This window comes from Daphnia magna, linkage group LG10, assembly GCF_020631705.1.
Source record: "Daphnia magna isolate NIES linkage group LG10, ASM2063170v1.1, whole genome shotgun sequence".
NCBI classification, from domain to species: Eukaryota; Metazoa; Arthropoda; class Branchiopoda; order Diplostraca; family Daphniidae; genus Daphnia; species Daphnia magna.
Window position 1 is genome coordinate 8,607,665 of NC_059191.1, and position 26,043 is coordinate 8,633,707.

A 26,043-nucleotide genomic window follows, 5' to 3' on the forward strand; every position below is an offset into this window, starting at 1 on the left:
ATTGGTCAATTTCAGTTAATAAGAGCAGTGCATATGATTGGGGGCCTAAGGTGAATTTCATATGTTGAGCCAGCCTAGACTATACGCACACCAACAACATCCAAAAAACGCTCTTTAGTGCTATAACGCTTAAGCGATAATAAATTGCTCTCGGTCACGGAAATCATAGTCAGCTGATGCATACGCACACATGCCACTATCTCATTCATGCGTATAAGTGAAATATAAAGATGGCTTGCTGCTGCTGCTGCTGGAATAGGCCGGCGGAAAGCTCATGCCTGACGGGAGCCATTGAGAAAGTTTACCCGTTGCTAGTTATGATTGGCAGTTGAGAAATGATGAGGAGTTAACACTGGAAGAAATGAGCACGCATGCAACGGCTTGATCTCTTAGCCGACTCCGCCAGTGGGAGTCAAAATTTTTGATTCGAGGTGGTGGTGCTCGGCTGCTGTTGAGCTTTGTCCGACTTGCTGGCTCCATGTTTCTCTCAGAACGGGAAATTCCGAGTTTCTTTTCTTTTTTTTTTATTTTATTGTCGAATACTATATACCAGACAAGCATCAGAGTCTAAGAGCATGATGCGGTCGCTCCTGGGATGACATGATGAGCTTCGATAAAGCCGGCGGCAGCATTTCCCTATACTTTTGACATCATTAAAAGTAGACACAAAAGTAAACTCTCCCCCCGAAGAAGGCGTGGTAGTGCGAATGCCCAGAAGCTCACGGTAGTTCGTCATTCGTGTATACACCTTTCAATCACAAAGAAAATTCGAATGGCGTAAGGCACCTAACGTAGAAATAAGATGGCCGACCCGTCTATAATGTGTAGTCTATAGAACTACTGGAATAATCCCCACATTTTAAAAAAATCTAACGCGGTCAAAGAAGTTCTATAGATTCATCTGTTCTGGTGTTTTATAGTTATTATCGATGGAGTAATAAAACAAGGAACGATTTGCATTGCGACGCATTGCGAGTTTAATTTTCTTTTTGTGCTCTTAAGTTTGAATTAAATCAAGGTGAGTATATACGAAAATAGTCTGCTCAGTGGAAAGTATATTCGATCTTAAAAGTTAAAAGTCAATGTCATTCTTGGCCGACTGTATAATACGAGACTCAATTGCCAATCGCGTCTTGAATTTAGGCGTCAGCGATCCTACAAGTTTGAAAGTCAAATGCGAACATTTTGAAATCATGTTGCAGCAACTTTAAGCAATGCTGACAACTTTTTGCAGCAGAAAATATTGCACAATAAAATACACGAGCACATGCAATAATGTCCATCAATTCTCCTGACCGGGCTTCCTTCAAACGAGCAAAGCCTAAAACGTTTGCCTGGTGCGTTATCATGATGCATGTGATGTGTCGTATTTTGCTTTTTGTGTTCCTTATATATAGTCTACAATTGGACTATATAGTTTTTAGATTTTAGAAGGACTGTAGGACAGGGTCCTACTTGGAAACTGTGTTTTCAAAAACATTTTAAACGTTGATCTTATTAACTCTAGTTACAACTTGACACTTTCCTCCTTAGTTTTGACGCATCAATGGACTAACCATCATGCCATACATTGCGTGGTTCCTTTTAATACATTCTCAGTGGTATAACCATAAGACAAATAACGTGATGGCCCATAGTATATAGACCTAGGCCTATACAGTATAGGCCTATGTCACCATCAACAATTACAAAGTTCCTAATTATCTTCCGTATGTGAATTATTCTGTGTTATATAGGCTATAGGCTACTATGTGTAACTATTTTTCATGCCCGTGTCATAAGCCAGAAGAAAGTGAACATTAAGTTTTATTTCACGCAAATGTGGAAATAGATTTGAATAATCGTTTTTGGATCATAAAGTATAGTAGGCCTAGTCTATACGATTTCTTTTATATATAGGATGACATCACATACAACTTGCGTTCCATACCACATCGACTTCATGACATCCAGCCATCGTAGGTGTTAAAAGCTGTTCACTAGATGGAAACAATTTAGCCATTAAAACAAATAATTGTGCCTTCTTGATGTGACTCATCAGGCTACGTCAAGAATTCTCATTCTTCTTTCTTTTTTTTAAAAGTTTTTCTCAGGTTTTTCTTTAGATATCTGCATTTTTGATTCGGAGGAAGTCTAATCAAAAGGCTTCTTAGTTTCATAATTTTAGTTTAGCCTCCTGGTATATGGCTAGGTCTCAAAGGCAGCAGTGAGTCTTGTTAACAGTCAAACGTATAGCTACTATTAGAGTATTTTAAATGATTGCATAGAATATAACCCCAACTAGATATATTTTTGCCATCGGTCTGAGAGATTAATAGACATGAGATTTAGCTTCATTAGGTGGTGGCCGTAAAAGCCCGATGCACGAAGAGGTCAATTAGAATGGAATTTTGGATTTGTTTTTCGCATTTTCGGAAGTCTCAAGTCTTGTGTATTGACATTTATCTCAACAGCGAACCTTCACGAACGTGGAAAACGAGCTAGCAGGAAATTGATTTAAGCTTATTTTTCGCAAGGTGGTTAATTTATACGATTAATCGTTTTGAGCATCACATCTTTAGCCATTAAGTATATGATATCATTTATAGTTAATATACCACAAACATCTTTTGTTCCATTAGGCTTCGTCAGTATTTGCAACAGTATCGCCTCGAGCTATTTACATCCATCCATTTGAGATGTTTAGCTGTTCATCAAGGGGAAAATGTCCATTGAATAATCTTGTTGATAGTCTATACTTGAAGGGTCGAATCTATTACATCTCGGTATCCGAGTGGCGCTAGTAAATGAAAATTCAATTGCCCCGTTGAAGTGGGCTTGCATTTTCCGAGAGGCGCAAGTAGGGTTTGAGATTGATCTTGATCGGATAACCCAAAAAAAGGATGCAATAAAAAAAAATTTTGTGATAAAACTTCTCGCCATCTAGCGGAAGAATTTGTAGTCGCGTATAAGTATTTAACTATTGTTGCAGCAACATATCTCAGCTAGCGTCAATAGGCTCTGTGTAGTCGCTGCTACAAGTAGGCCTACTGCACTACACGATTAGATTGAAAATTCAACGAGCATCGCAAAAATGCACTTTGTTTTTACGAGGGAACTCTACTTTTCAAGTAATTACAGTTAAAAAGGTATTTGCGCTGTATTTACTTTTTTTGTTAAAAAGGTACTATGCCTGCGTTTTATTCAAAAACGTTAAAATTAACGGGAAAACCAATGTTCCAGCCGGAATCAGATTTTAATTTCTAGTATAACGTATGTGTTTTTATCGAATTCTAAGAGATGTCGATTTTTGCAGATTTTGACGAAAATAGGAAGGCTTCCCACTTTTTCATTTTTTTCAAAATTTTAGATTTAGTAAAAAATACATGATTTCGATTCGTAATTTAACCAAAATCACGATACGCAATTTCTTTTTAACGTGAGGCTTATAGTTTTTCTAATAAACGTAGAAAATGGATTTTGAGTATAAACTGCTGCTTGCGCCACAATTTTCATCCGCTTTTTACGTTTATTTAAGAAACTGTAAAGCTTAACGAGAAAAATAATTTGATCCTCGTTAGTCGAATCAAATCGAGTGTCCTATAATTTCCCGATAGGAATTCTATCAAAACGACCTCATGTAGGTTACACTACATGAGGTCTTTATACTACACTGTACTACACCACCGATGCCGATTTTTCCGATATTTTTCTCAATAGATGGCGTTTGCTGTTATAAAGATTTTAACACAGGTTTGAGGGTAGTTCAGATACGTGTTATACGTTTGCTCGTTTGTCGGGCTGCCGCTCCCTTACTAACGTTTTTGCAAAGCTGAGATAACGGCTTACTGCTTGGTCATGTTTTTTCGATTTTTGGGTTTGTTAGTTAAGCAAGAAATAAAATAAAATTCATTTTAGGCTTTTTCCCGTCGTTAGATGGCGGGTCTTTTTTAAAAAAGGTTTGATTTTGTGTTGCTGGGTGGCGTTTGGCTTGAAAAATGAAGAAAGTGAATCTTTCATTTAAATTTGGTACCTTCATTTTGTTCATGTTCAATGATTTTTGAATAGTTTTAAATTTATTTTATAGGAAACCAGAATTCTTGGTGAGAATCATCATGAAACAAATTGTATCGTAATTCTTAAAGTATCGTGTCCAAAATACAGAAATACGCACTGATTTCTCTTACTAAGGACCCTCACTCCGTTCAGTAAGTTCCCGATAGGTTCCAGCCTGGTTGCAAATTCGCCATAATATCTCGGAAACCGTTTGCTCTTCCGGCAAAACTGACTCCGCATACATGTCCTATGAAGCGTGCGGTGATCATCCCCGCCTTCGACCTGCCTTCCTACTTTTGTTAAAATCGGCCAAAAACGACATCTCTTGAAATTCTCCAAAAATCAGACGGCATAATCAAAATTGAATGCTGATTTCGATTTATTCATTGGTTTTCTCATAAAACTAGGGGCCCTCACTCCGTTCAGGAAGTTCCCGATAGGGTACGGCCTGGTCGCCAATTCGCCATAATATCTCGGAAAACGTTTGCTCTTCCGGCAAAACAAACTCCGTATACATGTCCTATGAGGCGTGCGCTAATCATCAACGCCTTCATCCCGCCTTTCCACTTTTGTCAAAATCGGGCAAAAATGACATCTCTTGAAATTCTCCAAAAATCAGACGGCATAATGGAAATTGAACGCTGATTTTAATTTAGTCATTGGTTTTCTCTTTAGACTAGCCGTTTAAAAAATTAACGAAAACAGTTCTGTTAGCGCACCAACTTCATTTATGGTTTTTAACATGTAAATGAAAAACTATAAGACCAATAGAAAAATAAACCTGATTTCCGTGATTTTCATTCAATTCTGAATCTAAATCATGTATTTTAAGCCAAATTTGAAATTTGGTCAAAAATGAAAAAGTGGGAAGGGTATAGCCTTCCCACTTTTATGAAAATGGGCCAAAAACGACTTCTCTTGAAATTCTCCAAAAATCAGACGGCATAATCGAAATTGAACGCTAATTTCAATTTAGTTATTGGTTTTCTCTTTAGACTAGCCGTTTAAAAAATTAACGAAAACAGTTCTATTAGTGCACCAACTTCATTAATGGTTTTTAACATGTAAATGAAAAACTATAAGACCAATAGAAAAATAAACCTGATTTCCGTGATTTTCATTCCAAAAATGAAAAAGTGGGAAGGGTATAGCCTTCCCACTTTTGTCAAAATCTACCAAAAACGACATCTCTTGAAATTCTCCAAAAATCACACGGAATAATCGAAATTGAACGCTGATTTCGATTTGGTAATTGGTTTTCTCGTTAAACCAGCCGTTTCAAAAATTAACGAAACAGTGCTGTTAGCGCAACAACTTAATTTAGGGTTTTTAACGATTAAATCAAAAACTATAAGACCAATAGGAAAATAAGCCTGATTTTCGTGATTTTCATTCAATTTTGATTCGAATTCATGTTTTTTTAGCAAAATTTGAAATTTGGCCAAAAATGAAAAAGTGGGAAGGGTATAGCCTTCCCACTTTTGTCAAAATCTACCAAAAACGACATCTCTTGAAATTCTCCAAAAATCACACGGAATAATCGAAATTGAACGCTGATTTCGATTTAGTAATTGGTTTTCTCGTTAAACCAGCCGTTTCAAAAATTAACGAAACAGTGCTGTTAGCGCCACAACTTAATTTAGGGTTTTTAAGGATTAAATCAAAAACTATAAGACCAATAGGAAAATAAACATGATTTTCGTGATTTTCATCCAATTTTGATTCGAATTCATGTATTTTAAGCAAAATTTGAAATTTGGCCAAAAATGAAAAAGTGGGAAGGGTATAGCCTTAGGGTTTTTAAGGATTAAATCAAAAACTATAAGACCAATAGGAAAATAAACCTGATTTTCGTGATAAGAATTCAATTTTGATTCGAATTCATGTATTTTAAGTAAAATTTGAAATTTGGCCAAAAATGAAAAAGTGGGAAGGGTATAGCCTTCCCACTTTTGTCAAAATCTACCAAAAACGAAATCTCTTGAATTTCTCCAAAAATCACACGGAATAATCGAAATTGAACGCTGATTTCGATTTAGTAATTGGTTTTCTCGTTAAACCAGCCGTTTCAAAAATTAACGAAACAGTGCTGTTAGCGCAACAACTTAATTTAGGGTTTTTAAGGATTAAATCAAAAACTATAAGACCAATAGGAAAATAAGCCTGATTTTCGTTATTTTCATTCAATTTTGATTCGAATTCATGTATTTTAAGCAAAATTTGAAATTTGGCAAAAATGAAAAAGTGGGAAGGGTATAGCCTTCCCACTTTTGTCAAAATCTACCAAAAACGACATCTCTTGAAATTCTCCAAAAATCACACGGAATAATCGAAATTGAATGCTGATTTCGATTTAGTTATTGGTTTTCTCGTTAAACCAGCCGTTTCAAAAATTAACGAAACAGTGCTGTTAGCGCAACAACTTAATTTAAGGTTTTTAAGGATTAAATCAAAAACTATAAGACCAATAGGAAAATAAGCCTGATTTTCGTGATTTTCATTCAATTTTGATTCGAATTCATGTATTTTAAGCAAAATTTGAAATTTGGCCAAAAATGAAAAAGTGGGAAGGGTATAGCCTTCCCACTTTTGTCAAAATCTACCAAAAACGACATCTCTTGAAATTCTCCAAAAATCACACGGAATAATCGAAATTGAACGCTGATTTCGATTTAGTCATTGGTTTTCTCGTTAAACCAGCCGTTTCAAAAATTAACGAAACAGTGCTGTTAGCGCAACAACTTAATTTAGGGTTTTTAAGGATTAAATCAAAAACTATAAGACCAATAGGAAAATAAACCTGATTTTCGTGATTTTCATTCAATTTTGATTCGAATTCATGTATTTTAAGCAAAATTTGAAATTTGGCCAAAAATGAAAAAGTGGGAAGGGTATGGCCTTCCCACTTTTGTCAAAATCTACCAAAAACGACATCTCTTGAAATTCTCCAAAAATCACACGGAATAATCGAAATTGAACGCTGATTTCGATTTAGTTATTGGTTTTCTCGTTAAACCAGCCGTTTCAAAAATTAACGAAACAGTGCTGTTAGCGCAACAACTTAATTTAAGGTTTTTAAGGATTAAATCAAAACCTATAAGACCAATAGGAAAATAAGCCTGATTTTCGTGATTTTCATTCAATTTTGATTCGAATTCATGTATTTTAAGCAAAATTTGAAATTTGGGCAAAAATGAAAAAGTGGGAAGGGTATAGCCTTCCCACTTTTGTCAAAATCTACCAAAAACGACATCTCTTGAAATTCTCCAAAAATCACACGGAATAATCGAAATTGAACGCTGATTTCGATTTAGTCATTGGTTTTCTCGTTAAACCAGCCGTTTCAAAAATTAACGAAACAGTGCTGTTAGCGCAACAACTTAATTTAGGGTTTTTAAGGATTAAATCAAAAACTATAAGACCAATAGGAAAATAAACCTGATTTTCGTGATTTTCATTCAATTTTGATTCGAATTCATGTATTTTAAGCAAAATTTGAAATTTGGCCAAAAATGAAAAAGTGGGAAGGGTATAGCCTTCCCACTTTTGTCAAAATCTACCAAAAACGACATCTCTTGAAATTCTCCAAAAATCACACGGAATAATCGAAATTGAACGCTGATTTCGATTTAGTAATTGGTTTTCTCGTTAAACCAGCCGTTTCAAAAATTAACGAAACAGTGCTGTTAGCGCCACAACTTAATTTAGGGTTTTTAAGGATTAAATCAAAAACTATAAGACCAATAGGAAAATAAGCCTGATTTTCGTGATTTTCATTCAATTTTGATTCGAATTCATGTATTTTAAGCAAAATTTGAAATTTGGCCAAAAATGAAAAAGTGGGAAGGGTGTGGCCTTCCCACTTTTGTCAAAATCTACCAAAAACGACATCTCTTGAAATTCTCCAAAAATCACACGGAATAATCGAAATTGAACGCTGATTTCGATTTAGTTATTGGTTTTCTCGTTAAACCAGCCGTTTCAAAAATTAACGAAACAGTGCTGTTAGCGCAACAACTTAATTTAGGGTTTTTAAGGATTAAATCAAAAACTATAAGACCAATAGGAAAATAAACCTGATTTTCGTGATTTTCATTCAATTTTGATTCGAATTCATGTATTTTAAGCAAAATTTGAAATTTGGCCAAAAATGAAAAAGTGGGAAGGGTATAGCCTTCCCACTTTTGTCAAAATCTACCAAAAACGACATCTCTTGAAATTCTCCAAAAATCACACGGAATAATCGAAATTGAACGCTGATTTCGATTTAGTAATTGGTTTTCTCGTTAAACCAGCCGTTTCAAAAATTAACGAAACAGTGCTGTTAGCGCCACAACTTAATTTAGGGTTTTTAAGGATTAAATCAAAAACTATAAGACCAATAGGAAAATAAACCTGATTTTCGTGATAAGAATTCAATTTTGATTCGAATTCATGTATTTTAAGTAAAATTTGAAATTTGGCCAAAAATGAAAAAGTGGGAAGGGTATAGCCTTCCCACTTTTGTCAAAATCTACCAAAAACGAAATCTCTTGAATTTCTCCAAAAATCACACGGAATAATCGAAATTGAACGCTGATTTCGATTTAGTAATTGGTTTTCTCGTTAAACCAGCCGTTTCAAAAATTAACGAAACAGTGCTGTTAGCGCAACAACTTAATTTAGGGTTTTTAAGGATTAAATCAAAAACTATAAGACCAATAGGAAAATAAGCCTGATTTTCGTTATTTTCATTCAATTTTGATTCGAATTCATGTATTTTAAGCAAAATTTGAAATTTAAAAAAAAAGAGGAGAAAAGGGTATATAGCCTTCCCACTTTTGTCAAAATCTACCAAAAACGACATCTCTTGAAATTCTCCAAAAATCACACGGAATAATCGAAATTGAATGCTGATTTCGATTTAGTTATTGGTTTTCTCGTTAAACCAGCCGTTTCAAAAATTAACGAAACAGTGCTGTTAGCGCAACAACTTAATTTAAGGTTTTTAAGGATTAAATCAAAAACTATAAGACCAATAGGAAAATAAGCCTGATTTTCGTGATTTTCATTCAATTTTGATTCGAATTCATGTATTTTAAGCAAAATTTGAAATTTGGGCTGAAATGAAAAAGTGGGAAGGGTATAGCCTTCCCACTTTTGTCAAAATCTACCAAAAACGACATCTCTTGAAATTCTCCAAAAATCACACGGAATAATCGAAATTGAACGCTGATTTCGATTTAGTCATTGGTTTTCTCGTTAAACCAGCCGTTTCAAAAATTAACGAAACAGTGCTGTTAGCGCAACAACTTAATTTAGGGTTTTTAAGGATTAAATCAAAAACTATAAGACCAATAGGAAAATAAACCTGATTTTCGTGATTTTCATTCAATTTTGATTCGAATTCATGTATTTTAAGCAAAATTTGAAATTTGGCCAAAAATGAAAAAGTGGGAAGGGTATAGCCTTCCCACTTTTGTCAAAATCTACCAAAAACGACATCTCTTGAATTTCTCCAAAAATCACACGGAATAATCGAAATTGAACGCTGATTTCGATTTAGTAATTGGTTTTCTCGTTAAACCAGCCGTTTCAAAAATTAACGAAACAGTGCTGTTAGCGCAACAACTTAATTTAGGGTTTTTAAGGATTAAATCAAAAACTATAAGACCAATAGGAAAATAAGCCTGATTTTCGTTATTTTCATTCAATTTTGATTCGAATTCATGTATTTTAAGCAAAATTTGAAATTTGGCCAAAAATGAAAAAGTGGGAAGGGTATAGCCTTCCCACTTTTGTCAAAATCTACCAAAAACGACATCTCTTGAAATTCTCCAAAAATCACACGGAATAATCGAAATTGAATGCTGATTTCGATTTAGTTATTGGTTTTCTCGTTAAACCAGCCGTTTCAAAAATTAACGAAACAGTGCTGTTAGCGCAACAACTTAATTTAAGGTTTTTAAGGATTAAATCAAAAACTATAAGACCAATAGGAAAATAAGCCTGATTTTCGTGATTTTCATTCAATTTTGATTCGAATTCATGTATTTTAAGCAAAATTTGAAATTTGGCCAAAAATGAAAAAGTGGGAAGGGTATAGCCTTCCCACTTTTGTCAAAATCTACCAAAAACGACATCTCTTGAAATTCTCCAAAATCACACGGAATAATCGAAATTGAACGCTGATTTCGATTTAGTCATTGGTTTTCTCGTTAAACCAGCCGTTTCAAAAATTAACGAAACAGTGCTGTTAGCGCAACAACTTAATTTAGGGTTTTTAAGGATTAAATCAAAAACTATAAGACCAATAGGAAAATAAACCTGATTTTCGTGATTTTCATTCAATTTTGATTCGAATTCATGTATTTTAAGCAAAATTTGAAATTTGGCCAAAAATGAAAAAGTGGGAAGGGTATAGCCTTCCCACTTTTGTCAAAATCTACCAAAAACGACATCTCTTGAATTTCTCCAAAAATCACACGGAATAATCGAAATTGAACGCTGATTTCGATTTAGTAATTGGTTTTCTCGTTAAACCAGTCGTTTCAAAAATTAACGAAACAGTGCTGTTAGCGCAACAACTTAATTTAGGGTTTTTAAGGATTAAATCAAAAACTATAAGACCAATAGGAAAATAAGCCTGATTTTCGTGATTTTCATTCAATTTCGATTCGAATTCATGTATTTTAAGCAAAATTTGAAATTTGGCCAAAAATGAAAAAGTGGGAAGGGTATAGCCTTCCCACTTTTGTCAAAATCTACCAAAAACGACATCTCTTGAAATTCTCCAAAAATCACACGGAATAATCGAAATTGAATGCTGATTTCGATTTAGTTATTGGTTTTCTCGTTAAACCAGCCGTTTCAAAAATTAACGAAACAGTGCTGTTAGCGCAACAACTTAATTTAAGGTTTTTAAGGATTAAATCAAAAACTATAAGACCAATAGGAAAATAAGCCTGATTTTCGTGATTTTCATTCAATTTTGATTCGAATTCATGTATTTTAAGCAAAATTTGAAATTTGGCCAAAAATGAAAAAGTGGGAAGGGTATAGCCTTCCCACTTTTGTCAAAATCTACCAAAAACGACATCTCTTGAAATTCTCCAAAAATCACACGGAATAATCGAAATTGAACGCTGATTTCGATTTAGTTATTGGTTTTCTCGTTAAACCAGCCGTTTCAAAAATTAACGAAACAGTGCTGTTAGCGCAACAACTTAATTTAGGGTTTTTAAGGATTAAATCAAAAACTATAAGACCAATAGGAAAATAAGCCTGATTTTCGTGATTTTCATTCAATTTTGATTCGAATTCATGTATTTTAAGCAAAATTTGAAATTTGGCCAAAAATGAAAAAGTGGGAAGGGTATAGCCTTCCCACTTTTGTCAAAATCTACCAAAAACGACATCTCTTGAAATTCTCCAAAAATCACACGGAATAATCGAAATTGAACGCTGATTTCGATTTAGTTATTGGTTTTCTCGTTAAACCAGCCGTTTCAAAAATTAACGAAACAGTGCTGTTAGCGCAACAACTTAATTTAGGGTTTTTAAGGATTAAATCAAAAACTATAAGACCAATAGGAAAATAAACCTGATTTTCGTGATTTTCATTCAATTTTGATTCGAATTCATGTATTTTAAGCAAAATTTGAAATTTGGCCAAAAATGAAAAAGTGGGAAGGGTATAGCCTTCCCACTTTTGTCAAAATCTACCAAAAACGACATCTCTTGAAATTCTCCAAAAGTCACACGGAATAATCGAAATTGAACGCTGATTTCGATTTAGTGATTGGTTTTCTCGTTAAACCAGCCGTTTCAAAAATTAACGAAACAGTGCTGTTAGCGCAACAACTTAATTTAGGGTTTTTAAGGATTAAATCAAAAACTATAAGACCAATAGGAAAATAAGCCTGATTTTCGTGATTTTCATTCAATTTTGATTCGAATTCATGTATTTTAAGCAATATTTGAAATTTGGCCAAAAATGAAAAAGTGGGAAGGGTATAGCCTTCCCACTTTTGTCAAAATCTACCAAAAACGACATTTCTTGAAATTCTCCAAAAATCACACGGAATAATCGAAATTGAACGCTGATTTCGATTTAGTCATTGGTTTTCTCTTTAGACTAGCCGTTTAAAAAATTAACGAAAACAGTTCTGTTAGCGCACCAACTTCATTTATGGTTTTTAAAATGTAAATGAAAAACTATAAGACCAATAGAAAAATAAACCTGACTTCCGTGATTTTCATTCAATTCTGAATCTAAATCATGTATTTTACCACTCACTAATACTCATACTCTTCTTTCTTCTTACCAGGCTTCAGCATCACTCAGAGGATGACCAACATCAATGTTTCTTTTTACTTTCTTTGCAAGACACTTGTTGGTTTCAGACATCAATGCCTCTAATATTCCTGTCCACACAAAGCAGGAAAAGCTTCTTGGCTCAAGGGTCATCTCAAGCAAGTCCAAAGTCATAAACTTCCGAGAGAAGAATTTTTTTTACCGTCTAATACTATAAATAATAAAAATTTAGCTAATATTGTCACACGAGTTGTATTTGGACAAGAACAAACGAATACAACAAGTGATGACATCAATTCTAAACAATGGTTTAACTCAAACAAAAGGGATAACCATTACCAAAAGTTGGAGAAGCGTCTGAAGACCTCTTGGGAAACCAGGGAACTCCTCTTACGGAGCCCAGCTCCGGGAGCTCAACCCGATGGAGACTCATCTAACGCAGATTCGGGGCAGCGTTTTATACTGTCGCGCAAATTACTCCCCTTCCGGACTGCATATCTGCGTATCTTTCTTAGAGCGGACTTCTCCCGATAATTTCTTCACCACGATCGCAGCGTTGTCCAAGGAGCGGATGACTCATCTCTGTGAAGAGATAACCAATCTCCCTTTTCACCCGCGACAATATCAACATGCCATAGAGTTGTATGTTAAAGCAAACTGCAAACTAAAAATACTGTTGATAGGTTTTTTTATGCCTATTTATACAAACCAGCATTGTTTAGTTCAGAAAAGAAGGGCAGAAATTCTCAATATTTTCCATTGGAATGTTTTCTCTGGGATTGATGTATTCACGATGCACACTGTGTGTAAAGCTGCTGATAGTGACCATACCTGAAGAAACACATTAATAATGAAGGTGTGTGCAAAAGCAGAATCCTTGTGGTTGGCATGAAGATATGGCAAATTTATATCTAGTCGAAGAAAAACCATGGATATAAATTTAAAAATAACAGTAATTAAAATGCAACATGTGATAAACAAAAGATACGCTCAAAAAGTCTAAACTATTCTCAGATAGAATGTGTTGTTTACCGCTGACTAATTATATTGTTGCAATTGCACTGTTTGTTTGTCTCGAGTCACATGTAACTCATTCCACGGTTGGAGATGCAAGATTAATTGTTGAAGGAAAAAATACTGCTAAAACAAAACAAAGTCCTTGAGGCACTCAAGGACTTCACCTAGCTGCCAACAAAGTGAGACATTATGGCATGACTAATTGGATAATGCCTTAAATACCTTTATTAATCAATACGCTCACCAACGGAGCTTTGTTATTGTGCAACGCTCATCGAGGTGCAAACACGCGTACACTTCCAACGTGCGTGTCAAGATCTCGTCAAGTTGTCATTCATTAACTATACAATGCTGATCGAAATCGGCCTAACAATCGATCGATAAATTCAATATGTTGTAGACTCCTCCTCCCTTGAAGGCGTCGTCTATCGAAATCGCTACATGGCAGTACAAGTTGTTTATTTATTTGCTAAATAAACGGACAACTATTAAAAAGTGGATCAAACGGCGTTCCGTAGTTGCCCCTTTTTATGTAGACGACCATGATCGAAACAATGGAGCTCACACGGCCTGTGAAAAAACCTGTCCGTTCCCGGGCGACGCACAAAGCCTCGCCTTGAAAAATAACTTCGCGGCCTGATTTTTCCCTATCTTCATGACCGACGCGCCATCTCTCTGAAAAAAATCTCCAGAAATGTCGAGTCGCTCTTAGATTGCTCCGCATTCCTTTATTGTTGAGCCGATAATTGACAGGACCCCTTCGTTAATCTCCGCGTTATCTCCTCTACAACACGACGTCAAGTTTTGCGACGCAGCATCTAAAATAAGAAAACGTATAAAGGATACGTACGAGACCCTGAAATCGACTCGAGTTGGCTGACTAAACTGCTCCACACTCCTTCGTCGTTCAGCCGATAAAAACGGGGACTCGACCGGGAGCTGCTGCGTTATTTCCTCTACAAATGGAGACCAATCTCAGCGGCACAGCATCTAAAAAAAAAAAACGAACGAAAGATTAGTGCGGACACCCCTGAAATCGCCGCGCCATCAGCGCCATCTCTGGGGTAAAGTCTCAGAAAAAGTGTCGGTCGATCCACCGGTCGTTTAATTAAGACATAGTTTTTAACATTTAAATGAAAAACTATAAGACTAATAGAAAAATAAACCTGATTTCCTTGATTTTTATCAAATTTTGAATCTAAATCGTGTATTTTAAGCAAAATTTGAAATTTGACCAAAAACGACATCTCTTGAAATTCTCCAAAAATCAGACGGCATGACGAAAGATTAGTGCCGACACCCCTGAAATCGCCGCGCCATCAGCGCCATCTCTGGTGTAAAGTCTCAGAAAAAATGTCGGTCGGTCCATCTGTCGTTGTAGAAGGGTAAGGGTGCCTGATAAGAGGGTTGGGAATATACGAGTTTTGATAGAATCCCTATCGGGAAATTAAGACATTTTTTCGCTTAACCCTATCGGGAACTGTGCGAACACCGAGAGCCCTTGAGTACCGTGTCTATCGTAAATTTTGTCGGCAGAGCATATGGTTTCTGCGATTTCATGGCGACCAGTGCTGAATCCTATCGGGAACTTCGCGAACGAAGTTATGGTCACCAGTATGGAGACGCAGCAAACAACACCTTCAAAAGGAAGTTCGCTCCTTGTTTGTTTTAACCGTAAACGCCATCTATTGTAAAGAAACGGTTGTACTGCATCGTCGTCTGCTCTACAACTACAACACGACCCCCAGTGTCCACATCCTAGCTTGGAAGGCGAAAAAGAAGATTAGTGCAGGTACACCCGAAATCGAAGCGCCATTTACCGGGAGAAATCTCAGAAAAACGTTATTTTGGTTGTGAAATACGAGGAACGACATTTGATAGAATCCCTATCGGTAAATTGGCTATACGGTGCAACGATAAGGAACCAAGATTGCACTTTCGACAGGTGGACTGCAATGAAAAATAGTATCGTGCAGCGTGTACTTGGTCTCCCTGCAGGAGAAAAGGTCGGGTTACGGAAGGGGTTGTTCTCGTCTACTGATGACATAAAATGAAAAACGACAAACTGAATATGATACTACCCAGACGATTAGAACGTATGGTCTGATAGCCTCTGGGGTACGATGGGAAGACTGGATTCCGTCGTTGATTTCCTGGCACTTTTAATAACTAGCCAGCATCATGTAAATTAAGTCTTCGCAACTTGTTCAATAAACAGACGGCTATCATCATTTAATATGTTTCCTTCTCAGAAGCACAGCCTATATCTGATTCAATCAGGGCACGGCGTACATTTCAAAATGGCCGAGAACGCAGGCACTTCTGCTATTACACTCAGTCCGATGTGACCAGTTATTTGAACTGTTTAGTGAGATCTTCTTATGTGGCTTTTGTGTAACGTAAATGCGTGTCGTACAAAGAAATCGCATTATTAGGTGCACTCTTCATTCTTTGCAATTTTGTGTTGCATTACCCAGAATCAAGCTTGAGAATTGTTCAATAATGTGAGAACTACGGCGATGTTCCTTTTAGCAGTTACATTCGTTCCCCCCCCCCCAAAAAAATGGCGTAGTTGGCTGAAAAACTACGTAGTTTATTTATTTTCTGGATGTTCTTCCGTTATAGGCTATATTTTGCTGGGGGAAAAAAAAGATGTATACGCCTTGTTCCGCAGATTTGTATGCCATTTGAAGAGCTTCTCATCCTCCATCAGTTGGTATTTTAGGTTAAGGATTCGATAGTTCAAATGTTCTTTGTGTCGTCTAGTATTGAATTGTTTTGTTGGGTGAATCACAGTAAATATTTGCAAGAGAATCGATCAATAAAACCAATATATTTGCGTGACACCATTTTGTTTGTAAATACGCATTTATTATGTACGCTGCTCATGATGTGCGTCTTTTGGAACGACTGCGTGCATCTAGCGTTCCGCGCCTACAGTGGATGAGACTGGATTTTTTGCCAAAGGTGTAAGAAACCAGGAAATGAATATCGGATGCATTGGCCCTTTTTCACGTAGACAGCACTAGCTTAACGATCGTAATTTAATTAGTCGGAACAAAAGAATCCTGACAAAAGATGTGATGAAAGGGAGGGGGGGGGTTACTGTGTAGCCCAGCCGAATACCTTCACTCCCACCTTGTTCCATCACGTGTCAGTGTAGTAATCTTATTGTTTGATTTTTTAAATACCCAAGGTTACTGACAGCTACATCGTTCTATAAGAAGTCAAACCATTACGTTCTGCAACTCAGTGAGAATTTTTCCGACCAAAAGTGAGCATCGCAATTTTGTTCACACACAATAGATTGTGCTCAATTTAAAGCATCATTTCAATCATTTTAGCTGTTATGCTTTATTTAAAGAAAAAGAAAAAGTGTTATCAGGATCGAAGCAGTTTTGATTAGACCTTTAGTTTAATAAGACCTTTACATTCAAAGTTAATCTCTAAAACAAGAGGCAGTGAGATCGCAACCTAAAACTTTCGGATTCTTCGTCTTTAACACACTAAATTCAAAACCAATTAAATTGTTTAAAATGAAAGTCAAAATTTGGGACTATTTATTTTTCCCTGTCATATAGCGATCGATAGTTATAAGACTTTAGAACGAGTAACTTATTTGAACAATTGTACAATCACGTTTTCCGAAGTCACTGGCAAACATAGATAGCTCGACTATACATAGTTTATTAAGCAGTCTATTAGACCATTTTAAATTTCTTTTACGGGCTGTTTGCTTTCGTTCATGTGGATATTTTGTTCTGACAGAATGGAGAAACCTCCTAAGGACATGGCTCCGCAGTTCGACAGTGTTGAAGAGGTTTCTGTTTTCATTCTTCCTTGTTTATTAGCATTTAAAGTTTTAAAAAGAAAACACAACATCTTTCGTTAATATAATGCCATCACATTTTACAGGGGTGCATCCGCACGGAGAGCTTCCGCGATCTTAAGATGCCCATTCTTCCGAAATCGTTGACTCTTGAAGAGAAAAAGTTCTTGTTAGCAGTCGAACGAGGGGATTTGGCTACGGTTAAAAGGTTAGTTTCCAACACAAATTTTTCTTATTGGAGGATTTCCCTACACCCTTCCAAAAAGACTCTTATATATACACTCTGCGGTGTAGGGAAAGTCCTGGAACAAAATGACGTATACCCAGATAAGATGAGTAACACGTCTATTAGACTTATTCAAGTAACCATCACCAACAGCATATGTTATCTTTTAATTTTGTTGCTGCATTCTTGCTGCATGCACATTTGCGTATGCATTTGAACTCTAGTACTATATATGTGTGTATGTCTCTCGTGTGACAGAATAATCCATCGTGTTAAGCGAGGACTTCATGGCAATTCCATTAACTTGGATTGCATGGACCCACTAGGAAGAGGTGCTCTGCTGATGGCGATCGATAACGAAAATTTGCAGGTTACATTCCTTTGAAAGATTTACATGTTCTATCACACATATAAGCTAACAAAGCATAATCTCTTATATAAAAAGATGGTAGAACTGCTGGTCGTGATGGGAGTTGCCACTCGAGATGCATTGCTTCACGCTATCGATAAGGAATTTGTTGAGGTAAAACAATTTAACACAACAAACGCTTGAAATCTTAAAGATTTTTCTTTTTATTTCTCAGGCAGTGGAACTTCTTTTGGAACACGAGGAGCTCATCCATAAAGAAGGAGAACCCTACGTAAGCTATGCAGCTTTTGATACCTCATCACTGATATAGACTATGCTGATGTATCATATACAGTCCACATTTGTGCGAATTTAGTGTGAACGTCTTAAAGTGCTGGTTGCGAACCTAACATTTTTTCTGGTTGGAATGTTAACAGAGCTGGGAGAACGTAGATCGCACGACCTCTTCTTTCACCCCTGACATAACACCTCTGATCCTGGCGGCGCATCGTAACAACTACGAGATTCTCAAGATATTGCTGGATCGCGGGGCCACTATACCTATTCCGCACGACGTTCAGTAATAACAAACTTTACCGCGAATGCCCATATTTTTTTACTTGGAATTTCGACTGACTCGCCTTCTCAAACCAGGTGCGGTTGCAGCGATTGTATCCGAGGTGTGCTGGAAGATTCATTGCGTCATTCGATGTCGAGAATCAACGCCTACCGTGCTCTGTCGAGCCCTTCTTTGATTGCTCTGTCATCCAACGATCCTATTCTAAGTGCGTTCGAACTCAGCTGCGAACTGAAACGATTGGCTTACCTGGAGACAGAATTCCGCCAGGAATATATGGTATAATAAGAGTGGGAGTGCAAAAAAAACGCATCATCCTTTGGAGACGATTGCGAATTGGTAACATGTCTATACATCTAGAGACCTAAAAATGTGTATTTAAATCGATGACAGGACTTACGGCGTCAGTGTCAACAGTTTGCGTGTGATTTGTTGAGCCATACGCGCAGTTCCAGCGAATTAGCCTTTCTCTTGAATCACGATCCCAGCAACAATGCGCGTCGTAGTCCATCAACCGACGATTACCAAGAGATGAAACTAGCACGACTCGAATTGGCAATCGAGCAAAAACAAAAAAAGGTATTCGGTCGTAACAATAAGTTCTGTTATATATGTCGGGTCATCTTCTGATATAACGATACTAAATGCAAAACTTGTCCGCAGTTTGTGGCCCATCCGAATATCCAGCAGCTGCTCGCTGCCATTTGGTACGAGGGTTTGCCGGGTTTCCGTCGCAAATCTGCTATAGACAAGGTGATTCGAATTGACCTCGTTTTTTTTATCGTGAAATGCTCACAAGGTTATTTTATCCTGTTCATATAGGTGGCCGAAATAACTCTAGTCGCCTTACTTTTCCCTCTATATTGCGGGCTGTACATGATTGCTCCGCTATCCTCTTACGCGCAGCTGATGCAAAAACCTTTCATGAAATTCTTAATCCATGCCTCTTCCTACCTCTTTTTTCTCTGTAAGTATCTACGAATGAAATCATAACGAACGATTTTCAAGGGGCACCTATTGCCTAACGCGTTTCAATAGTTCTGCTGATTTTGGTATCACAACGATTTGACGTACTGGTCATCGAACTTTTCGGCACTGAGTCTATGCGTAAAACTTTAGAGGATCAACTCAGACGACAACGAGGCAATTTGCCCACATTCCTCGAATGCTTCGTGGCAGTTTACGTCTTAGGTGAGAATTCGTGTACATATTTTCCGACTAAATTTCACAGTGTCATTCATGTTGATATTGGATTTCAGCGAGTTCACAGCCATTGCAGTTTATCGCTTTAACTTTCAATATTATCAGGATATGTCTACGAAGAGATTTACGAAATGTGGAAAACTGGTGTCGGACGCTACATAAGAAACCTGTGGAACGTGATCGACGTCTGCCGTGATTTGTCCTACCTTTTGGCAATGGGTCTGAGAGTGGTTGCTTATGTTCAGCAACAGCAAGAGATACAAGCAAATCCAGCCGCAGCTTATATACCTCGAGAGGAATGGGATGCTTTCGATCCCCAACTGGTCGCCGAGGGAGTTTTTGCCATGGCAAATATTTTCAGGTAAATAGACTATGTTTGCCTAATGTCTAATGGCATTCGCATATTTATTCTTGACATTTCAATGTTTTCTAGCGCCCTCAAGTTGGTGCATCTCTTCTCCATTAACCCGTACTTGGGTCCTCTACAAATTTCTTTAGGACGGTAAGGTTAAGTAGTGTTTAACTTTCATCACCTTTCGCCACGGATTGACGCTTCTTTTCTTTGCAAAGAATGGTGATTGACATCGTCAAGTTCTTCTTCATCTACACACTGGTCTTGTTTGCCTTCGCCTGTGGTTCGTATGCAAATTGAAAAATGGATTTGACATGGCTCAATTTTTAAAAAATCTCTTGTTAAGCTGTTTTCTTTAATTGAACATTCTAAATCATTCTCTTCTGATGTAAACATTATCAGGATTGAATCAGTTACTGTGGTACTTCTCGGATTTGGAGAAAAAGAAGTGTTACACACTACCCGGTGGATTGCCGGATTGGAGCAAGAATGCCGATGCCTGTGCTAAATGGCGACGATTTGCCAAGTATTGCTTATTGTTTATCGTAAAATACTATGAAGAAAACGTTCTAATCGTTGGCCAACGTCTCTTCGCTTCAATTCAGTTTGTTCGAGTCATCGCAATCTTTATTTTGGGCCAGTTTTGGTTTGATGGATCTGGGCAATTTCGAACTGGCGGGTGTCAAGAGTTACACGCGCTTTTGGGGAATGCTGATTTTCGGAGCTTATTCCGTTATTAACGTAGTGGTGCTATTGAACTTACTCATCGCCATGATGTCCAATTCTTACTCGTTGATCACGGTAAGTTCATAATGTGTTGCTATGTAGTCTCCTTGTGCTGTGCTCTACAATTCTTTGCTTTCTTTATTTCCAGGAACACTCAGACACAGGTAACCGAGTACGTGTTAAAGGAACTCAATGATTTTATAACATTCGGACGCGTGTCACATTTAGAATGGAAATTCGCCCGTTCAAAATTATGGATGAGCTACTTCGATGCGACTGGCCACACACTTCCTCCGCCATTCAATCTTTTACCAACTCCCAAGAAGATAATGCGACTCTTCTGTCGTAAATCGAACGCATCGAATCCCAAGCTTCGGCGTACTTCAACGAAGGTAAGTGCCGTAAAACTTTAGAACATATGCATAGAGGCACTAACATCTTGCGTGATGCAAAATCGAATTAATTATTTCCTCTTGCTTTCCAAGATCAGTCTGGGGCTATCCATTATCACTTGATGCCTTAAAGACACACACACAAAAGCGTAATTTCACTGGGTTTGTGCAATCAGCAGCAGCGTTAGATTCCAGTAGATAAATGCAAAGCGAATGTTTGGAGGGAATGTGGGAAAACTGTGCCGTATCGATGGCTGTAAAACGCCCACTAACTATAGGCTAAATTTGATACAGTATATAACAGCAAAGCTATCTGAATTGGAGAAATGGGTAGAAACTGCATCATGGAGGCGTTAATCTAGTATTTATACGTCTAATCAAAGTCGTGATGTAGAGAACTTTGAGAAACTGCATCAAACGAAGTTGGGCTGTAACAGCTTTGAGTTTTACGCCTTCATGGAATATTAAGTGTTCGCATCTTTCGGTTAAATAAAAAACGAAGCAATGCACGGCTAATGCGATGGAGTTCAACTGGTAGCTATAGGCCTAATCGTGCGGGAGCAGTAGGATATTGTTCTGTTGGATAACACAAGTTACGCTAAGATAAATCGTGTCTTTAAAGCACATTAGCCGCCCCTCCCCTGTACCCACCAGACTCAGACCAAGCGAAAAGAAAAAAAGAAAGGATAACCTGCCACTAAACAAAATAAATGTTTCATAACTACTATATTTAACCGTAATGCCATGCTTTTTGAAAGGGACGACATGCAAACGAGAGGGACTACTGTTATACGGCTGTGATGCGTTCGCTCGTTTGGCGCTATGGTAACGCGTTTTCAATTTGGAACATTTGTTATAGCAGACCTAATATACATCCTCAAATAAATTTGACTGTATACAGTGACGGCAATGCATCGACAACAAGAAATGTCTCAGGTTACCGAGGATGATGTCAATGAAGTCAAAGGTGACATTTCAACGTTACGATTCGAACTGCTGGATGTCTTCAAGAATAATGGAATGGACATTTCTTCGGCCAACAAGAACTCGAAAGGTTTTATTTTGATCTATATGTTCTGCCTATATATACAAGCCATTATCGTGATGTGTGTTCCGTTTAGCCGCATTGGGTCGCAAGATGAGAATTTGGGAGCGACGATTGCTCAGAGATTTTCACGTAGTGTCCGTGGCTGGAGCAGATGAAGAAGTCGATCAAGAATCGTCCAGCACCGACGGTATGGGAATCACGAGATCATTATCATCGGGAGGGAATGAAGCAAAGGGCAATGCTGCCGACAGATTCCGAAAATTGGCGAGTGTGGCTGTTGCTATGAATGCTGCTGGAATTTCACAGGGCATAGCAGCTGGCCAAGGACGTACTATCAAACCATTGTAAGTCATTCTTTTGAAGATTTCTACGTCAAAGGAGATTTAGTTTCAAAGAATGTGGGGTATAGTTGTATAGGAGAATGGAAGGAAATGAGAAAGTTATCTGCACTAAAATATTCAAATTCCTATTCAAAAATTCCCACTGATAAAAGTCTGACGGGGCGGACAATTGAAAAAGAAAGAACAGCCAACAGAATCTAGCGTGTGCCAACAAGAATGTAACCTTTATCATCGATATATAAAAATAGGTCCCAAATCGGCAGATCGATGAGTAACGAGTCATTCAAAAGTTCTCAGAACTTACGTAAAGCGATGGAAGAAGCGCAGCGTCTAACAGTGGTGGCGCCCACTCCAGAACCGTCTCCCCAACATGGCAAGTATTCGCCGGATATAGCTCTCGTGGCCGATTCCGGATCCAGCGTTCTACAGCTGCTTCGTAGTATGTCTGAACAAGAAGATGAAGAAGAAGAAGAAGATCGTGAAGACAATGAACAGAAGCCAAAAGAGTTTACATTTTTCTCGGCCAACAAGAAGGTCAATCAACTTCCAACGCCGACTGTAACCGTGTCGCAAACTTCATCATCCGTGACTTCGTCATCCGTTCCGGCCAAGCAGAATGAAGTCAAAGGATCATCATCAATTATGGAATCCAACTCAAAACAGCTTCGTTCTATCAAGAAAGCCCCTTCGCCGCCATTACCTGATACGAAAGCAAGCAACACATCCAACGCGATCGAAACACCAAACAGCCAGAGCCTTACTGCATTGCTAACGAAGTACGTATAAGCATTTAAACTAATCATTTTCGAAAACGTATAGCTTTTAATTATTGCATCGTATAATCTTCTTTGTAGCCAAAGCTAAAATTTCAATCATTTATAATTGCCCTAGAATGGAGGCCAAGCCTCTGCAGAGCAACGGCCTGTCTGAAAACAAAGTTACTGTCGAGTCAGAGGTCCAACGGTTCGATACGGTCCCTACGAACGTTGGCGCAAGCGGGCCAACGCTATCAGCAATGAACAAAGAATCCAGCGTTCCACTGACAGGCCAAGACATCTCTTATGCAACGACTGTATCGAACGCGGAAGCAACTCTGACCGATGATGCACCACCTAGTAACTGCGCTGCTTCGAAATCTGTGCCCATTACGCTGCCTAAAGAACAGTCTACAATCGTTATGCCAGATCCTGTTGTTACTGATCGCAAGTTGGCCATTCAAAGTCAGAATGCGTCAGTGATGTCTAATGCTGGGATGCAACCGAATTCGCCGAACGCGGAAGAGAAACAGCCGAGTGCTGGTGACGCAAAGACGGTCAAGCGTGAAAGCAGCAAGGGCTGGTTTTAAAAGTATATACAGCATGATGCATTTTCGATTTTTTTCGCAACGCTGGACGTATATTAAAATCGTTGCATATTCTATGCTTGAAGTAAATTCTATCTAGAGAAAACAGTGCTATCCAATTATGCGTATAACAACCCATGTATAACGCGATGATGCTGTGATATCGTTCTTGTATAAATGAACGTCATATCACTGAGTCGATCAATAAAAAGACATTAACTACAAACGAACGGTATAGATTACTTCACTATATACTTTACTTGCACCTGTTGCAGTTCATAGATTTTATTTTATTTTTTTACCCAATGCCATTTTTTCCTTACTACTAAACCACAGTAGTATATTTTTATTTTGTGTAACCGCGAGCTCTTCTGCGTATACATTTTCAATTTGATTAAGATATACTGTTATAGACTCCGTACATATTTCCCTACAATGTACCCACGCACCCCACCGTACGATGTGCTGGGTTGTTACAGCTTTCTACCAGCGCTACAATAAGCAGAAAAGAGAAAACAAATTAACGACACGGTATGTGGAATGTTGTGCTACATGCTAGCAACTAGCATTAATACCAATTAGCGCTTTTCTAAGTAATGGCTTTAGAAAAATAACGAATGATTTATCCAGTTTGCCCGATTTTATATCGTAGAAAAACACCTTCTTTTCGGTTGCTTTAGTTACAAGCACCTATACAAATTTGCCCAGAGTTTCAGTACTAGAGAACTCTAGTGGCATTAAGACAAGATTAATAACATTCCATTTTTATTGGACATCTAAGCCAGAGGGGAATTCCCATACAAAAACATGATGGCTTTACGTAACTGGCCACCGGTTGAAAATGCGCATGTCTGGGGAATGAGGATCCATATCTGAGATTCCTGCTGAGGGGGTGAAGGCTGATGCGCCATGCAATGAAATGCTTACACTCTCTCATTTCAGGTCGTTGGAAACCTTTGCTCTTCACATGAATTCACAAACATGTATACTAGCCTACAGATTGCAAGGGTATACATGAATATTACGGGCTCTGGTATAGAGATCCGCAACGTACTGTCGCAACCCCATTTTCGCTATACACCGACATTGAATGTATGCTTTAAAAAAAACGGGGCTTTCTTTGTGCGGTTGCAGCGTAAGAGGAAAATACTTCAAGAAGAACTGAAAAAGAGGAAAACTGGGGAGTTGGCTACATCAATAGGGTAGTCAATAAATGCGTCCGTCAATGTAGTAATAAGATTTGTTTTCATTTCATGACCAAATAAATCAATGAAACTGTGACAGCACAACGTCAGCAGTTACCATGACTTATGCCTATATAAGCTAAGCACGCATTTCAAATGACACTGTATACATATATTACAAGTTATAGGTCCGCACTGAAGTTCGATTGTCAATAACATTAAATTTACGCTAGATACACAACTTTTCTTCTATGCCTAAATGCGATGAATGCCAACAAAGTGTCTATATAGATTGGGGTGTATCCGATTTTGAAACCCAAATCAAAATGAAACATTCATTAGACCTGCTAAGGTGCAAAGGTGATGTGCTTGTATGCATTGGGGTATTGCATAATTACACCATGCTGGGGTCTACATTTGGTCGCGTGTTTGTAATTGCTTGCTATAGATTTAATCGAATGTATCTTTCAAACGGTTGCGATGAATGCTAGCCTGCTGCCTTTGTCGTGAGTAAACTAATGTTATTGATTTTCCTCTTGTTGCTAACTGCACTTTCGGAGCAGAATGCGTACCAAGCTTTGGGTTGTTTTGACGATCACAGCAGGAATCCAACAGGGGACTTCGAATCTTCGACCGGTTTGCAGTCTGTAGAGGGGGAAGGAGAGGGGAGGGAGGTAAGTCGGCTCACCAAGTAGCTAGAAACCGACGCAACCTGACGCTGTGTAAAAGAAGAAGTCATCATAATGATGAATGGTCCGAGAAGTATGTGATGGAAAGGAGCCCCTTCTTTTTTGGTTGCCATGTTAGTTCAATCAATTTGGTCGCTTCTATTTCTCGCTACCCTTCATTGCTGGCAAATTAAACCGTATAAAAACCATTTCTGATATACATAGTCTTGTAATGAACTTTAAAAAAGAAAAGCAGGCATAGTATAGTGCAGCTAAACACATGAAATGTAGTTAATTAGACTTAGCTACTGGTTTCCTGAGAAATGAACGTGTAGAATAGAGACAGAAGCTAAACAATCGCTCTCTCTATAGAGGCAATGGAGCCATGAAATGTAAGATCAAATGAACTTTCGTCTTTTGCTTAACATTGCATCACTAATCGATCCGAAAGGAAACGT

At 37.7% G+C, this 26,043-nt stretch overlaps 1 protein-coding gene and 1 long non-coding RNA gene across 3 annotated transcripts; one reads left to right on the forward strand and one right to left on the reverse strand.

Annotated features, from left to right (window-relative positions):
- Positions 1-13,103: 13,103 nt before the first annotated feature.
- Positions 13,104-13,823, reverse strand: LOC123476890. 2 transcript variants are annotated; one of them, XR_006651929.1, is made up of 3 exons: positions 13,571-13,823; positions 13,364-13,516; positions 13,104-13,162 (listed from the first exon to the last, which is right to left on the reverse strand). It is a non-coding gene; the product is annotated as an uncharacterized LOC123476890 (long non-coding RNA). The 2 variants fall into 2 exon arrangements; XR_006651928.1 differs by having other exon boundaries at positions 13,104-13,242.
- A 2,729-nt stretch (positions 13,824-16,552) lies between these two features.
- LOC116932859 (transient-receptor-potential-like protein) lies at positions 16,553-23,959 on the forward strand. Its single transcript, XM_032940757.2, has 24 exons — positions 16,553-16,622; positions 17,117-17,168; positions 17,264-17,385; positions 17,662-17,773; positions 17,849-17,926; positions 17,988-18,044; positions 18,190-18,332; positions 18,407-18,608; positions 18,723-18,908; positions 18,993-19,082; positions 19,152-19,296; positions 19,368-19,520; positions 19,638-19,893; positions 19,966-20,034; positions 20,103-20,167; positions 20,287-20,410; positions 20,490-20,685; positions 20,759-20,774; positions 20,839-21,002; positions 21,761-21,827; positions 21,904-22,056; positions 22,124-22,394; positions 22,640-23,167; positions 23,283-23,959. Exons 2-24 carry the CDS (start codon positions 17,118-17,120, stop codon positions 23,734-23,736), a joined length of 3,702 nt encoding a protein of 1,233 aa, XP_032796648.2. The 5' UTR covers positions 16,553-16,622; position 17,117; the 3' UTR covers positions 23,737-23,959.
- Positions 23,960-26,043: the final 2,084 nt, after the last annotated feature.

Excerpts from the sequence above, each read along its gene's own strand:
- LOC116932859 (XM_032940757.2), top strand. The coding sequence starts at position 17,118 with ATGGAGAAACCTCCTAAGGACATGGCTCCGCAGTTCGACAGTGTTGAA. Across the intron at positions 18,333-18,406 it reads CCTATTCCGCACGACGTTCA|GTGCGGTTGCAGCGATTGTA; the intron begins GTAATAACAAAC and ends TTCTCAAACCAG. Across the intron at positions 19,083-19,151 it reads GCAAATCTGCTATAGACAAG|GTGGCCGAAATAACTCTAGT; the intron begins GTGATTCGAATT and ends CTGTTCATATAG.